This window comes from Thamnophis elegans, chromosome 2 (genome assembly GCF_009769535.1).
Source record: "Thamnophis elegans isolate rThaEle1 chromosome 2, rThaEle1.pri, whole genome shotgun sequence".
Classification (NCBI taxonomy): domain Eukaryota; kingdom Metazoa; phylum Chordata; class Lepidosauria; order Squamata; family Colubridae; genus Thamnophis; species Thamnophis elegans.
Genome location: NC_045542.1, coordinates 3,899,525 through 3,916,363, shown reverse-complemented (window position 1 = coordinate 3,916,363; position 16,839 = coordinate 3,899,525). Strand labels below are relative to the sequence as shown.

Sequence of the window (16,839 nt, the reverse complement as noted above, 5' to 3'; positions counted from 1 at the left end):
ATGGTGGGGACCAAGGACGTGGTCAAGGATGTTTCCATAACCCCTGAACCCAGTAATCCATTGATACCCTCACTTGAAGATGGCAACAATCTCATCGCCAAAAAAACCACACTAGAAGCATTATCCAACTTAAATCAAAAGGATGCCCCTGCGGAGAATGCCCCCTCATCTCCAGAGATGCTTTCACAAGGAATGAATATGGCACCTGCCTGCAACCAACTAGAGGATAGATGCCAGATCAAGATGCCAAATGTCTGCTCGGAGCAGCAGAAAGAAGAAAGTACCCCAGGTCAGCTGGCACAAGGAGAGACTGGCAGCTGTCTTGAGTGTCGTGACAATGTTTTAAATGTTTTCCCAGAATCCAAGCACTCAAATGGAACCTCAGTGCAAGAGGTCGAAGGAGTGGAGAGCAAGCCGTATCACTGCTCTGATAAAGTTCCCGTTGTGCCTACTGACTTCCTGAAACCTTTGGAATGTGTCCGAGAGGCTGAAAAGAACCCTCGTGTATATGATGGAACTATTTCAGATATTGCTTCAGCGCAACAGACTCCCAATGACATCCCTGATCAGCCAGACCAAAGGATAGAAGATGACACTGCAGATCATTCTTTTGACATGTATCCAGATTCATCAGAGAAAGCAGAACTTCCCAGGAGCCTCAAACAAATCCCTACCCGTGAAGAGAGAAGCGAAGGTCTCACTTCACCTAAATCTCTCGACTTGTTGTGTCTGGAGACCAAGTGCCAAAACCAAACAGGGGAGGGAGAGTGTCTTATCTCCAGTCATTCTGATTTTGATTTGACAGATGAACTTCAGGGAACATCTCATCCTACCAACATTCATGAACCAATAAAGCCAAGCTGCCAGAAAGTTACAGAAACAGGTAACGAAGAACTAACGCCCAATAGAGAGGATGACCAGTTACTTTTAGCTTCAGAAGACAGCCAGGGTCATGCCGATGGGCAGTTTTTGAGAAAAGCCTTGGAAGATAATCCTCAGGCAACCGATGAGCAGGTCACCCAAGATTCTTCCCGCCGTCCAAATTCACCTTCCCTGCCATTAGCAAACCCCCAGCTAGATGGTGACTTCTGCTGCCAGCAGAGGGCACCCGGCACAGGTTGTGACACTCTACCTCCGAAACAGCCGGCACGGTCTCCTGTGGCAACCAATCCTGCCCATAAGGGCCTGGCTCCGGTATGTGACAGGCAAGACAAGGAAGGATTGGCTATTCCGCAGTCAAGAGGAGCCGGCAATAATAATCAGTCCCAGGGTGAGGTTGGAGCAGAGTCTGTGCTGGAATCTGAGAGGCAAAACGAAGCGACCAGAGACTCTGAGCCTGGAGAAAATACCAGCCAACCAGAAGAAGCAGAGAATCTGACTGGTGCCAACAAACTGGACGAAGCATTTCCTGACTCTCAAAGCCTGACGGGTACAAGTGATCCAACTTGTCCCAAAGAGGCAGCTGGCGCAATGGTTTTAGCCAGTGTTGAAGATCTGCTAGATACCAGGAACAGAGCAGACTCTCAAGGTTCAGCTGATGCCTCTTTAGCTAACGGGTTAGATATTGCTACGGAGCATTCTGGCTCAAATCCAACACCCAGGAAGGGATTACTTCTTGATGCTTCAGACCCCACCGGTACCAGGGATCTGGTGAGCCCAGAACATCCAACTCTCACTGCACCTCCCGCTAAGGAACGCTTGGTGACTGAAGAATCAGGTTGCCCCGCAGACCTGATGGGAAATAATGCCGATGAGCCCGAGAACCCTTCTCACACCGCCGAGACCCCGATTGAGCGGGAGATCCGTGTCCATCTGGAAAGGGAAGAACTCCTGCGAAGGGAGAGAGGCCTGGGTAGTTTTCGAGGTACCCAGGAATATGTGGAAGTGTGCATCAAGCCCATCTTGAACCAAGGCATGGCGTCCTCCATGAAGCCGAAGGAGAAGGAGCGTCAGTGGGCTGGTGTCCAGATGCAGAGGGAGATTCAGCGGGAGTGTCGGCGTGAAGAGGACCTGGTGCAGTTGGGCAAGGTGAGAGGCACCTACGACCGTGGTACGCCCAAGGAACTGCAGGAGAAGAAGATGATTTTTGAGCAGCAGTCTCACCCTGAGACACCGGACTTCAAAAAGACAGTGCATAACAGCAGCAGCAGCAGCTGCACAGAAAATCCAAGGCGGCCCCCTTTTGGTGAGGTCAATCGGATGTCCAATGTGATCATCCTGGACTCTGGTGTTTCAGCAGAACCAAAGCAGCATTCGCCAGGGAGAGCCTCTTCGGCTAGTCCCTTCTTCTCCTTGCGTGCCAAAAGCCCTCAGTCTCTCTTGGATCAGGAGGTCCGGGAAGTCCAGGAACGAGAACAGGAGCTGCAAAGGCAGAGGCTCGCCCTGTATGGCTCATCATTGCCTTGCCACCCAGCAGAAGACTCCAATGAAGCCGAGGAGGTTCCCTCTCTACAAGGTAAGTACTATTGGTAGGGGAAAGATGGGGTGAAGAGAAGACTCAAAAAGGACCACCTGCTTGGCTCTGAGGAATCAAAGCAAGTGGGTTCATCCTTTTTCAAATCCCTCTCTTCAGTTTCCCCAAAACAGTTTTTTTCCCCAAACTGTTGTCATTCAAATGGACTACAAGGCTCCCATTATCCCAGGCAGGATATATGTAGCCCATTTGGATAATGGCATCTTGGACAGGACTTTATTAAAATAATTAAAAGGGAAAACAAAAAGAATTTGGGTGAAATAGAGGGGCAAGAAAAAAAACCTCAAAGAAAGTTAGCAATAGCAATAGCAGTTAGACTTATATACCGCTTCATAGGGCTTTCAGCCCTCTCTAAGCGGTTTACAGAGTCAGCATATTGCCCCCCCCACAGTCTGGGTCCTCATTTCACCCACCTCGGAAGGATGGAAGGCTGAGTCAACCTTGAGTTTCTTCAGGAACAGATCATAACTGAACAAACTGGAATTAAACGACAGTTATAATAGCCAACTTTGATCGGTTTTCTCTATTCTGAGGACCTTGAGATGTGTTGAGATTATATCTCCAAGAATTCCCCATTTATTTGTAGGAGAGCAGCTGCTTGGGAAAGATTGGCTAGATGACTTCTAAGGGGAAATTACATCGATTGATGGATAAAGCCATCACTTTTTAGAAGCAGCACAAATCTGTATGTAAGCTGGGAAACAATTACCGTATGTTTTTTTTTAATCAAAATTTTAAAAAACAAACTTTTACAAATATTTACTTCCCTCCCCCCACCCTGCCCACTCAAATCCCCCCCAGCCTCCCACCCCGACTTCCCAGAACCAATACAGGGTATAAATCTTTAACAAAAACATTCTAAAATAAACTTTAAAAGAAGTTAATAACATCTTACACTTGAGCTTTAACTCCTCCTTGCTAGGCTAGCTCTAAACAATTTATATCATCCTAGTTTCTTTAATCATAAGCTATCTGAAATTTCTCAGTCCCGTATTTATTTTGAGTATAATCAATCCATCTTCTCCACTCCAGTTTATATCTCTCATTTGAGTGGTCCTTAAGATATGCTGATATTTTAGCCATCTCAGCTAGGTTTGTTACTTTCAATGTCCATTCTTGAATAGTAGGCAAATCTTTGGTTTGCTTTTATTAGCATTCTGTGCTTTTTGGAGGCTTCTGGGCATCCAAGAGAGGCATGCAAATCCAGATGTATATTTGCTCTCTTGTTTGAAGGCCTCTTCTGAAATCCACTCATTCTGAGATTAGTTTGTTGGGGGTCAAGGGATCAAAAACGCTTTATCTGGTCAGTTAAATCACCTTGCAATATGGTCTCACTGAATGACCTTGAAATTGCTGCTCGGTCTGGGATATTTTTTTTTTTAAAAAAAGCAAATTGGGAAGGGACAGAAACCTGAGGACGAAAGTATGTTTGGGGAAAAGATTCTGGACCCTCTTTTATGCCATTTTTATCAAGCTCGAAGAAAGAAAGAGGAAAACTGTGCTGTCATACAGCGCTACACTGAATTCTGTTTTTAATCTTGATTCAGTCTGTTTGCCGCTAGCTTTTTCATACACTGCTCATCCTAAAGATAGCAGTGCATTCTGATTCCTCCTCATTTCAACATGATAAAATGAGCTAATGATGTAAAGGAAACCAGGGGAGACAAAATCTGGTCCATCCAAGGGTTTTGCCTTCAACTCCCATAAGGTCCTGTCAAGAGGGCTGAATAGTTAAGGACGTGTGAAAAGTAGGCCTTAATATTGTAGTGACACATGTTTTTAACACTCCTTCCTAACATCCCTCTGCTAATTCCTATGGCTTAAGAATGTTGAATGGACTGTGGTTGATCTCTGGATGTCCCACTGCTTGCCGGCTAATGTGATGCAGTGATAAGAGAATGTTGGACAAAATGTGTTCAAATCCCTTTATTATAATCTGTTGATCTTGTAACCATCAGTCTATCTGTATTATAAATGTATTTTGTCTGTGTGTGTGGTTGTGTGTGTGCATAGCATGTGTACATGTGTGCTATGTACGTGTACACTTTTGAGAGCAGACAACAGAATTTCATGCCGGTGTGCCCACAGTAAAAAAATGACAATAAAGGTTATCTATTTACCTATCAGCTGATATAGAGTGAAATATAGCATGAGAATTTGGCATTCAGCAGACAAGGCATATGTATCCAGAGGGTGGAAACAGGTTTCTAGGGTGTTATAGCAAACACTGAGTTGAACTTTAACAGAGGCGAGACTGAAAGGGAAAGCTGGGTGTGAATGTTTATGGCTTTGAATATATTCTCAAAAGGGGTGTGGAACTCATAGAAGAAATGTGGCAGAAACACACGGAGGAAGAAGGATCCATTTCTGATTTGTCTGTGGTAGTGCTCAGCCATGCTGTCCTCATTCTTTATATTATGGCTAGCCATAAAGTATCTTGGGATTTAATGTACTATGCAAACCCAGTCATCATGGCTTGTAATCTGTAGGTTTTTTTAAACATGATGTACAGTATGGGCCCTGCCAATTGTAAATAATTTACTCAACCAAGTTTAAATGTATGTGTGTGAACCCAGCGACTATCTGGATTTAAAGCCCTTCCCTGTTATTGACTCCTTTAAGCATGAGAAAAAGAGCTCAGCTCTGTAAATGCTCAAGCAATTTCTCCACTGTTGACTTGTAAAACCTTCATAGTATCACACAGCCATTGTTGACATGATTTATGGTTCATCACACACTCAGCCAGACTGGATTTGACATTTTTGTCTAGCCACACAGTCAAGTCCTTCCAAAGACCTGGGATAGGCAGATCTGGATGTTTGATAGTGTTGCAGATAGCAACAGCAATAGCAGTTAGACTTATATACCGCTTCATAGGGCTTTCAGCCCTCTCTAAGCGGTTTACAGAGTCAGCATATCGCCCTCACAGTCTGGGTCCTCATTTCACCCACCTCGCAAGGATGGAAGGCTGAGTCAACCTTGAGCCGGTGAGATTAGAACAGCCGAACTGTAGAACTGCAGTCAGCTGAAGTGGCCTGCAGTGCTGCATTTAACCACTGCGCCACCTCGGCTCAAGATGTAAGCTGTTCCAAGTAAAGCTGCAATTGACTGTTGTTGTTGTTGTTATTGTTGTTGTTGTTGTTTTGACATAATGATGGACGAATGATTCTAGAAGTGGCTGTAAGCTGCTAGTTGGGGGAATGACCACCGAAGTATTCCCTTGCTAACAAGACTGCGTAGCTCCTAAGACTAATTTGGCTTCCTTTTTCTTTCTTTGCAGAGAGACCTTCCTACAAGAAACTGGAGGTCACTTGGCCCCCTCCAAGCACTGCAGAGAACGTTCAGGTGAATGGCCACCAGGTAACAATCAGAGTAGCCACAATTTTTCTTATGTCACATAGCAGTGACACGTTTATGGAACAAAGCTAGATATACTAAGCTCTTAGCAGTCGTGTGTGTGTGTGTGTGTGTGTGTGTGTGAGAGAGAGAGAGAGAAAGAGAGAGAGAGAAAGAAAGAAAGAAAGAAAGAAAGAAAGAGAAAGAGAGAGAGAGAGAGAGAGAGAGAGAGATGGGGTGGAGGGATAAAACTATGATCCTGTACGAATGTGGGGCATAATCCTCCTGTCTCATTCATGGATTTATTTTAGAACATCCAGAAAATTTTGTCTTGTTTCTTTTCCAAACCTTCCCATGTGTTTTCCCACCATCTTTATTTATCACGTGTTTTTTTTTAATCCTATTAATGAGGGTGGTACTCATCATTCTTAAAGCACTTACAGTAGTGAAAGGCGAGTTAAAAAGGGAGAAAACTTGCAGGAGATGTTAACCATGGCTCAACATATTCCATCCAGTTCCTCACATTTCATAGGGCCTTAAGGCTCTCCTCTCAGGAATATATCTTGGTACAGGTCAAAATTCAGGTTCTTAGAGCCTTTCTCTATTTTCAAGCTGCCCCTTCCTCAGTCGAATGGCTTGTAACAAGGGCCCAAAAAATACAAGGATAATGAGAAGTTCCAACATTCATTCTGTGGCCTCAAACAAGACCAAGGTTTTTAGCTTTTCTTCCAACCCAATCCAAAATGATTTAGAGAAATTATTTTGGTAATGAACAGTTTGATCCCATCCACTTTTATTATATGGATCATGCTGTGTTGTAGAAAAACCAACAGTCCTAAATTACCAACAGTCCTAAATTATAGGTTTTCTATTATCTCTAACTTATGACTCCCTCCACTTCCAAGCAGGACAGCGGTATTTTTGCAATCAACATACACCTAGGAATATTAAAGTTGAAAGACGAGGCTGCTCTACTCTATAGCAAGTTTTCCTGGCGGAATTGGAGATGCTGAACCTAGAATTATCTGATTCGCAAAGTATATAAATACTATGGATGCAAAATATTCCCATTGTTTTGCCTCCTCCTTGTTCCTTCTCTTTGCCATCTTCCTCATAGTTAACACTGTGGTTCCTTATCCTTTGGAGAAAAGAAACTTTCTTGTTCTTGTAACTTGTTCTGCTGTTTCAAAGCTTTGTATTTCCTGAATAAACTATTTAAAATAACGATAAGGGCCAGCTCGCTATTCATCCCTGGTAGCTTTGATTTGCTTTTTTGCAGTCATGCATCCCTCCCCATGGTCTTTCTCCCAGAACTTTATTGCATCTGACAGAAGCAGTGGCAGGATTGTAGTTTTGCCAAGAATCTGCCCCTTTGCAAAGATCAGACTCTGAAATTTGCTTTGAAATATTTGAGGCGTTTGCTAAGGATGTCTATGATTAGCCTAGCCCTATTTTATGTCATGGTGTGATAAGTATGGATGGCGCTTGAATGAATTTATCTCTGTATGTCTGCATGAGTGAATGAATGAATGGATGGATGAATTAATTGATTGATTGATTGATTGATTAATGATCAATTGGCATGGGAGTCTAAGCATGCAATCCTGGGATTGGCTGGTTGGTTGGGCTAGTCCCTCCCCATTTTTTTTAAACTTTTGTCATTCTTAATTTTTAACGTTTTTAAACTGTTTTTTAATATTGTTTCTAACTATGTTTCTTTTTATGGTTTTCATTTGCAAACCACCTAAAGTCACTTAGGTGAGACGAGTGGTTTATTTTATTTATTTGGTAAATAAAATGAATATAGAAGGTGATAGAGAAAACTGAGCCATTCGCCTTTTATGTGATAAAATGCAGCTATTGTATGAGTGAACATGCTTAAAGGGAGGCTCCTGAAAATTCAGCTCTTCAATAATATGTCGGAAAGTGCACTATTCAGGTCCTTCTGTTCCACATACCTCTTCAAAAGAGACGAGAATGGTATGGTACAGTGGTGGGTTTCAAAAGTTTTTTGAACCTACTCTGTGGGTGTGGCCTCATTTGTGGGAGTGGCTTGCCGGCCATGTGTTCTCTCTCTCTCTCTCTCTCTCTCTCTCTCTCTCTCTCTCTCTCTCTCTCCCCTTCCTTTTGTCTCTCTGTCCCTTTTTCCTTTCTTTCATCTCTCTCTCTCACTTTTTCTTTCCTTTTTCTTTTTTTCTTTATTTCTTTCTTTCTCTTTCTCTCTCTCTGTGTGAGTCTGTGTGTGTGTGTGTGTGTGTGTGTGTGTGTGGTGGGTTTCAAAAAATTTTCGAACCTACTCTGTGGGTGTGTCCTCCTTTGTGGGAGGGGCTTGCCGCCCATGTGTTTTCTCCCCCCCCCCTCTCTCTCCTTCCTTTTGTCTCTCTGTCCCTTTTTCCTTTTTTTCTTTCATCTCTCTCTCACACTTTTTCTTTCCTTTTTCTTTTTTTCTTTCTTTCTTTCTTTCTCTTTCTCTTTCTCTCTCAGTGTGAGTCTCTGTGTTTGTGTGGCAGTGGTGGGTTTCAAAAACATTTGGAAGCTCTTCTGTAGGTGTGGCCTGCTTTCCGGGTCCACTGGTGGAACCTCTTCTAACCGGTTCGATAGATTTGACGAACCGGTTCTATCGAACAGGTGCGAACTGGTAGGAACCCACCTCTGGTATGGTACCTGATTTATGTCTACTAATAGCTATAGTTTATCGTACAAAAAGTGGCTCAACTTTGTCACATTCTTATCTCTTGCAGAGACAGTTGTACGAGAGAATGTCTTGCACAAACCATTCTCACAAAAAAAGGACCTGAGTGCATTTCTGCAGAACACAAAACCCTCTTGCTGCCCTTTTTAAACAGTGGGTGGGGGGGGGGGGAATGCTGATCCCCCGCTTTTAAACAAAACTCTTTCAATGTACTCATTGTGCTACAAATACATTTACATTTGTTTCCTTTGTCCTTGATAGCAGCAGGATAATAATTAAACTGTAATAATAGTGCTGAGCTATTATTCTTAGGAGTTTTCATATCTAATCTCATGTGGTTGCAAATATTGGAAAGAAATTCACATGCTTCAGTTTCTTTTTGTCCTTTTGTTGAGATAATCTAAAAACAACAGCAGTGGCCTCTCGGGATTTTTTTGTCTAAAGTTTCAGTTGGAAGCAATTGACCTGTTACAACAGTGTTTCTCAACCTTGGCCACTTGAAGATGTCCAGACTTCAACTCCCAGAATTCCCCATTCGCTGGCTGGGGAATTCTGGGAGTTGAAGTCCGGACATCTTCAAGTGGCCAAGGTTGAGAAACACTGTGTTACAAGATTGAAGGGGCTTCTATGGGGTTTAACTTGTGTTTCCCTTTCGTGCCTGGACCTCTCCTCTTTCCTAGAAGAGGACCCTGGCCTGGAAGTGCCCTAAATGGCCACATGCTATACCAGCACTAGAGAACAAGATTAAAAATTGTGCCTTTGCTAGAACAATTTGGAATGAATTTATTCATTTATTCATTTAACATATCTCTATCCTGTTTGATTTCAGTCAAGCCAACAGAGATTCATGTTTAAAATGCAAAAGAGCAACCATTTAATTAAAACAATCACAGATTTTATAAAACTTCTGGGGGTGTTTTTTTTTTACACTGGGGCTGTTAGAAATGCTGTCAAATAAAATAACACCCTAATCTTTAGACTGTACAGCTGCAGTCCTTAAACAAATCCATTCTAGAATGAAGTAGTTCTGATTTTAGAAAGTGGGAATTGTCCAAGGTTGGTCACCAAGAAAGCCTTATATCTAGTCAATTCTTGGTGAGCCTCCCTCTGGGTTAGTCCCAGTGGTGGGTTTCAAAAATTGTTGGAACCTACTCTGTGGGTGTGGCCTCCTTTGTGGGAGTGGCTTGCCACCCATGTGACCGGATATGAAATTATGAATTAGTACTTAGGTCGGTCCAAGTAGCTATTCAGAAGTTAGTGGTTAGAAGCAGTCGTAAAGCAAGATATGGAATTAAAACCAGAAATATTTTGTTGGCTATTTGAAAGGGAGTATAATATATATTTAATTTTACACACGTTAGCAGCTGCTGGAATTATGTTTGCACAACAGTGGAAAAACAGAGATATGTAAATGAATAAATATTACAATGTGCAGGAATAAATAAATTGACAATTAAAATCAAGAAGGCTTTGAATACTTTTTCATGTGGGATTGGTTTTAGCAATTGCCAACTAACGGAAACAGAAATTAGAAATCCAAAAGTATGAAAGAAAACACCAATTATGTAAGGAAAGGTCCCTAAAATGTATAAAGAAATATTACTAGATCATTATTAATGCGTAGATAACTGCGGGACATTACACACCCACCAGTGGTGGGTTTCAAAAAATTTTGGAACCTCTTCTGTAGGTGTGGCCTGCTTTCCGGGTCCACTGGTGGAACCTCTTCTAACTGGTTCAGTAGATTTGACGAACTGGTTCTACCGAATAGGTGCGAACTGGTAGGAACCCACCTCTGGTTAGTCCCTACAGTCAGGGAAGTCAGAGACAAATTAGCAATAAATCTCTTTGCAGCTTAAATTTTGCTAAAATTTAAGGAAGCTGATGTAGCTTTGCCAGAGCAGGTGACCTATGATCTTGTCAGGAAATAACTGTGAGAAGTTTCATCATCAAAAATTAGGTGAACTGTGGTCCATTGGCAGATTACAATCTAGCGTTCGTCCATAAGTGCTTTACATCATGGCATAAAATTGAGTGAGGCTCAGACTGTCATATATTCATCAATCACCATGCCGGTCTCCACTTTGAATAGCTTGCCTGAAAGTGTAACTGTGAAGGAACAAACTTACTTGGCCTTAAGCATGTGATCTTTTTTGTGTAATGTGAGAAAGCATGACATACGCAGCTCCCATTTGTGTTAGAAGGAGAACCAGATCCTCTATGGGATTTCTTCCTCAAGTGTTAAGGCAGTAATCCTGATACATTTAATGTGATGTGCACCCACTGAATCCAGACATGCCTCAGATTTCTTTCTTTCTTTCTTTCTTTCTTTCTTTCTTTCTTTCTTTCTTTCTTTCTTTCTTTCTTTCTTTCTTTCTTTCTTGCCATTATTTTTGCAAGCAACTCAAGGCAGCGATGCATTGCATAGACTTGGGAACTGGGTTCCACCACAAAACCGCGGTAGAATAAAGCGCGCTCGACGAAAGCGCGTACGTGACGTCATCACAGCGCGATGAAAACATTGCGCTGTGAGCGGTAAATTTAAAATTAAAGCGAAAACCTTACCCTAACCCCCCCAAACCTAACCCTAAACCTAACCCTAAACCTAACCCTTAACCTAACGCTAAACCTAATGCTAACCCTTAACCTAACCCTAAACTTAACCCTAACGCTTAACGTAACCCTAAACCTAACCCTAACCCTTAACCTAACCCTAACCCTAACCCTTACCTTTATGTGAATCGGCTTGCTTTAATTTTATTTTAATTTTATTTTAATTTATTTTTAATTTTTTTGTCGCGCTGCTGATGACATCACGTATGCACTTTAATCGGGCGTGCTTTAGTCTACCGCGGTTTTGACGGGTCACGGGGAACTGTCCAATAGAAACCACGATTCCCAAACTACAGTAGCATTTCAGGTGGCATGATTTGGAAATTTTTTTTTCCCTTTAAGATCAGATCTAGGAAAAAAGCTTTAATTTGCAGTAAAGCATACAAAGGTTCTATTAGGCACGTGATTAAGTTTTATGAATTAATACGTTTTAGAATTAACTTTTGAATTATGTTGGAAGGATCATAATAATCGCCCATTAAGGGCAACTACTGATGTTGACAGTGCAATCAAATTGTGTTCTTTGGAGGTTGGGAAAAACAAATATTAGCTTAATAGCAAAAATTATGCTGAGTGCTTTTCTTTGTTCTGAATTAATCATGACAGCATACTTGGATTTAGGATTTGGATTGGATTTATTACATTTATATGCCGCCCTTTTCCCCGAAGGGGACTCAGGGCGGCTCACAATTCAAGTCAGGGAAGGGGGTACAGACGGGGGATAAAAAAGACGAACATAACAATACACAATTTAAAAGCACACAACAGCCATACCATTCGAGGAGGGGGGCAAAAGCTCTTTAGCCCCAGGCTTGTCGGAACAGCCAGGTTTTAAGGGCTTTGCAGAAGGCCTGGAGGGTGGTGAGGATTCGAATCTCCACGGGGAGTTCGTTCCAGAGGGTCGGAGCAGCCACAGAGAAGGCTCTCCTCTGGGTAGTCGCCAGTCGGCATTGGCCGGCGGATGGAATTCGGAGGAGGCCTAATCTGTGGGATCTAATCGGTCTATTGGAGGTAATTGGCAGCAGGCGGTCTCTCAAGTTAGTTTGCATAGTTGATTTTTTTCATGTGCTTTTTGAACCTCACGAACCATTGCTTCCTGTTTCCCCCCTTTTTTTTCTCTCTCCCCATTCAACTCCACAGGTGGAAAGAAGTCCTCGGCTCCTGCGTCGCCAGAGAAGTGCCTTAATCCAGCGTTGGGAGTCTGGAGCTATTGGCAATGAGGAGAACCGGGATTAGGGGCTGCCACAGCCTGAAGAAGCAATGGGTTGACCTCCTTTCATAAGATACACGAGGGTTTCTCAAGGAGTGCCCCGCGCAAGCATCTTTCCCATCATGCACTCCTTCTATTCAGCCTTTTGATTTGACCGAAACGTCCCAAATGCCTGTCTGCATTATCAGTGTGATCATAAGCAGAAAAGATCCTTATGCTTGATTGCCTTCTTCTGAGATTTAGATTGGAGCAAGAAGGGAAGACTACGGTTAGGCTGTGAGCTGTTCTGAGGGCTTACCTAAGCAGAAAGATGGGTATCGTTTTAGCAATCGATAAATCAAGTTATGCTCCAAACTCCAAAGCACCGCAGCTATTAGTTTGCATTGATGTAGGGACACTTTGAATGTCTCCTTTAAACCACTTTCTATTCATAACTTTTTCCCCCTACATTTTATAGTTTTGATCCACAGGGTCCCACCACATGCAATTTTTTTTTTCAAGTAGATCCATGGATGTGCAGGTACACTCTGAGCAAAGCTGGTTACCTGGATGATGTCTAGGTACACAAGACAGAGGATTTACCTTTCGGTTTGGGAGCTTGGCAATTAAATGGTTGGCTCCCTGAGCTGATTATGTCTCTGGATAGATATCCTCAGGAAAGAAAGGTGTTAGATTACCAGTTCCTGTGTGACTGATTCTGTCTTATTCAACATGTTGCATGTGAGTTTTGCCCTTGGGTATTTATATAGCACAAAAACATATGGTAGGAGCAAGACCTTCATATTACTCCAATTCATAGGGGAAAAACCGTAACAAAATACATACACCTTTGCAAAGCTCCCTTCTTGTTGCTTGTTTTACAGGAGATGCTGGCTTCTGTTCGTTTTTTAAAAAAAATTAAAGATTATTTTTGGGTAGGAGAAATCTCAAATTGCCGGGCTTTTATAAACGCAGCAAGAATCCCGGTCTTTAAAATTATTTCTTTGGCCCTAAAAGCTAAAAGAGCTAAAAGCCATTTAAGGGAAAGAGTGAACTTGCTTAATTAACTGTCATTTAAAGGGCTAAATCTATAACAGCACCTCCTTTTGTAAGTAAATGGGATTTATTGAATTAACAGGGCATTTAATGCACAATAAAAGCTGACTGGCAGAGGACTTCCTCTGCCTTGACTATTATGCCTAGGCTGTGTTTCTGCTTTGTGGCAACAGAGAAATGCTTATGTCAACATCTCCAGCTTAAAAAGGTGGGGAAGGATCCTATTTCATCTGGCTGGAGAGAGAGTCCTCCACAAAGGCTTGGTTTGCAGAGGAAACTTTACCTGTCTGACTCATAAAACCACATTTTTATGAGGAAGCAACAGGTGGCTGAGAAATATGTACAAGTTGATCTCATAGAAACGGAGTTTTGGTCACAGGTTAAAACACTCACCGGATTCTTCACTTGCCACACCTTTTTCTCACTTCTGATGCCTTTATGGGATCTGAGTATTGGAGGCAGTATTTGATCAAGTAAAAAAAAAAAAAGAGTAACCTCCTCCTCCCACCCCTAAGCCATCCTTTCAGCCAGTAGATTTATTCTTAGCAGTGCCATATAAAATGCTGTAAATCAGTGTTTCCCAAACTTTTGACATATGTGTACCCCTTCTACAATTCTCGTAACACTGAGTACCCCTCATAAAAAACGCTGAGTACCCTTCATAACTACATTAAAAAATGTAGTTAATGATTTTCACGCTTTCATCCAGAATTTTCTGTAGATCAGTGGGCACCTTACGTGTTGCCAAAGCCTCTCTGTGTATGCAACAATGTGTGGGTATGACATTTGGAGCAACATTTTGAATTCTTGTCCTTTCTTAATTCCGACCATACTTTTTGCTCCATCCGTGCTTATTCCAACACATCTATTCCAATCAATTTTGTTCTCTTGCATAAATGTATTCATAACATTAAAGATATCTTCTCCTGTTGTGATATTCCCACGTGAACCCCACCAAACTCCGGTGCAACGCGTACCCCCACCAAACTCTTCCCGTACCCCTGGGGGTACGCGGACCACCCTTTGGGAAACACTGCTGTAAATGTTTCTTAAGAATTTATCCTACTATTTATAACCCTACCGCTTCTTAAAATCAACGTGAAAGAATAGCCTTTGTTAGAACCACTTGTTATCAGGGGAGCTCAGCAGCCACACCCAAACTTTTCACAGCACTCCCTCCTAAACTCCTTCCCTTTGGTAAAATTAGTTCTTGTTTTTTTTAACTCAGGCTTTTAAATGAATAAAACAATGACTGTATGATCTCTGTATGTTTTGCAAACCGCTCTTTGATAGTTGGCATTCTGTAAATGTTTAAATAAATAAAAGGACATTCTGTAACGTAGAAATGGGGAAAAAAAGCCTTTTCCAGCCTGAAATGAGCTAACAGGTTGGAGGTGGGATGCTTGAACTCCAGGATTGCCACTCCTTCTCGTTTGTTTAGTTTTTTTTGAGAAATCATAACCAACTGTAACCTTTAATACTAATAATGAATCTCCCAGCCTATTCTCTCTACCCCCACCACCCCCATCCCCTTCCTTGGTTCTCTGTGTTCTGGAGAGAGAGCCAAGAATAGCACTGGGAGTTAAATCTTGAAATGCTCAGAGTGTATCAATCACGGGAGCTATAGCTACCATGGGGAGAGGGTGATCCTGTCCTAAATTGATGGCAGTAATGCGTGAGAGGGAATGTGCAGCAGAGCGCCAACTCAAAGTTCAAAGTTTCAAAGTGTTGAAAGAAATGTCCTTTTGGGTTCAGCTCCAAGTGGGGGAAAAGACACTGGAGACATGGAGGCTGCTTGGAAAGATGGTTTTAATGGTGGACAGGACCACGTGGCTTGAGCCCTGAACAGAAAAGGTGATCACATGCTTCAATGTTGGTGGAGAAGAAGAGAAGGGCTGAGGGAGGGGCTTGCTAGGCTTTTTATAACCTGTTTAGTCCCACCTCTCTGTTTCCTGTTCCTGTGTAAGAAATGTTTTCTGATTGGTTGTCAGACTCCCATGGGGCCATGCAGGGGGCTACTCTCTAGGCTGTTTTGAATCCAGGTATGAATTCTCAGATGCCATGTGGAGACCTGAGTAAAAGGCCAATATTATAATGCCTTTCTGTAGCTGCTGCTGAAGTCTTTATTATGTAAAGTGGGCTAGCCTGGCCATCTTAATGGCCCATTAGCTGGGGATGGGCAGAAAGCTATAGGCAACTACTCTGTCTTTTAAAACATGTCTCTTTCTTTTCACATCCAGAGAAATATTCTGCCTTTTCAATATTTCCTAGGATATTTCATTTTTCTGGGAGAGGGCTGGATGATAACTTCCCACAAAAGTTTAATGAATTTATATGCCGCCCAATCCCGAAGGACTCCGGGCGGCTTACAGACATACATCTTTAAAAAAATAAAAGATTAAAAATAGAAAAGAGAAGCAGGTTAAGAAAGACACATCATGCACTCAATCTAGACGGGGCTGGACCTCATTCATGAGGTCAACAGCCCCAGGCCTGCCGGAATAGCCAAGTTTTAGTAGACTTACAGAAGGTCGAGAGAGTGGGGAGGGTCCGGATCTCTGGGGGTAGATCGTTCCATAGGGCCGGGGCAGCTACAGAGAAGGCTCTCCCCCGAGGTGCCGCCAGATGACATTGTCTGGTCGACGGCACCCGGAGAAGGCCCATCCTGTGTGATCTTATCGGCCGTTGGGAGGTATGTGGCAGAAAACAATCTCATAGATATCCGGGTCCTAAGCCATGTAGGGCTTTAAAGGTGATAACCAGCACCTTGAAGCGCGTTCGGAGACCGATAGGGAGCCAGTGCAGCTCGCGGAGGATAGGTGTAACATGGGTGTACTCAACTGGGTAGTATGCCAGCTTTAGGAGCCGAGCAAGTTCGGTAGGTGACTGAGAAGGGAGGGACCAATGCTCTCTGTAGGGAACCAGTAGGAAAAAAATGCCAGCCAGCCCAACTCATCTTTACAAACTTAAAAGTATGTAAAGTATGTAATTGTTTCAGACACAAATTATACATTTGCCACATTTCAATCGTGGCATTGTGACATATGTGACGCTAGTCTCTTTCACTAGATGCTAATGGGTGGGGACTATGTCCTTTCTTCTCTTACATACAGTATAGATGTTATTGTAAAGTCATGTCCATCTCTTGGCGACTTTATAGGCAAGGGTGCTTCATGCTATTCTATTAAGCACAATTTCTTTCAGTTGTTGGATAATACATCTTTGATCAGTTTTGATGTTATCAAGCCAGTGTTGCTTGCCCCTTCTTCTTTGTCCACTAACCATTCATTGGTTTCTCCAACAAATTTGCATGCACGACATGGCTAAAATAAATCAGATGTGGTCTTATGAATATATATATATATATATATATATATATATATATATATATATATATATATATATATATATATATATTGTTTGTTTTCTGAGGTTTTCACAGGTGTTAGTATGTAGGTCTTTGGTTATTCGGGTTTTCTC

At 42.4% G+C, this 16,839-nt stretch overlaps 1 protein-coding gene across 1 annotated transcript; it reads left to right on the top strand.

Annotated features, from left to right (window-relative positions):
• Positions 1 to 615: 615 nt before the first annotated feature.
• MISP3 (MISP family member 3) lies at positions 616 to 14,913 on the top strand. The gene is made up of 3 exons (XM_032210564.1): positions 616 to 2,455; positions 5,754 to 5,833; positions 12,255 to 14,913. Exons 1-3 carry the CDS (start codon positions 616 to 618, stop codon positions 12,348 to 12,350), a joined length of 2,016 nt encoding a protein of 671 aa, XP_032066455.1. The 3' UTR covers positions 12,351 to 14,913.
• The last annotated feature ends 1,926 nt before the right edge of the window (positions 14,914 to 16,839 follow it).

Coding starts and splice junctions, on each gene's coding strand:
- MISP3 (XM_032210564.1), top strand. CDS start 616: ATGTATCCAGATTCATCAGAGAAAGCAGAACTTCCCAGGAGCCTCAAA. Junction 2,456..5,753: donor GGAGGTTCCCTCTCTACAAG/GTAAGTACTATT, acceptor CTTTCTTTGCAG/AGAGACCTTCCTACAAGAAA. Junction 5,834..12,254: donor TTCAGGTGAATGGCCACCAG/GTAACAATCAGA, acceptor TCAACTCCACAG/GTGGAAAGAAGTCCTCGGCT.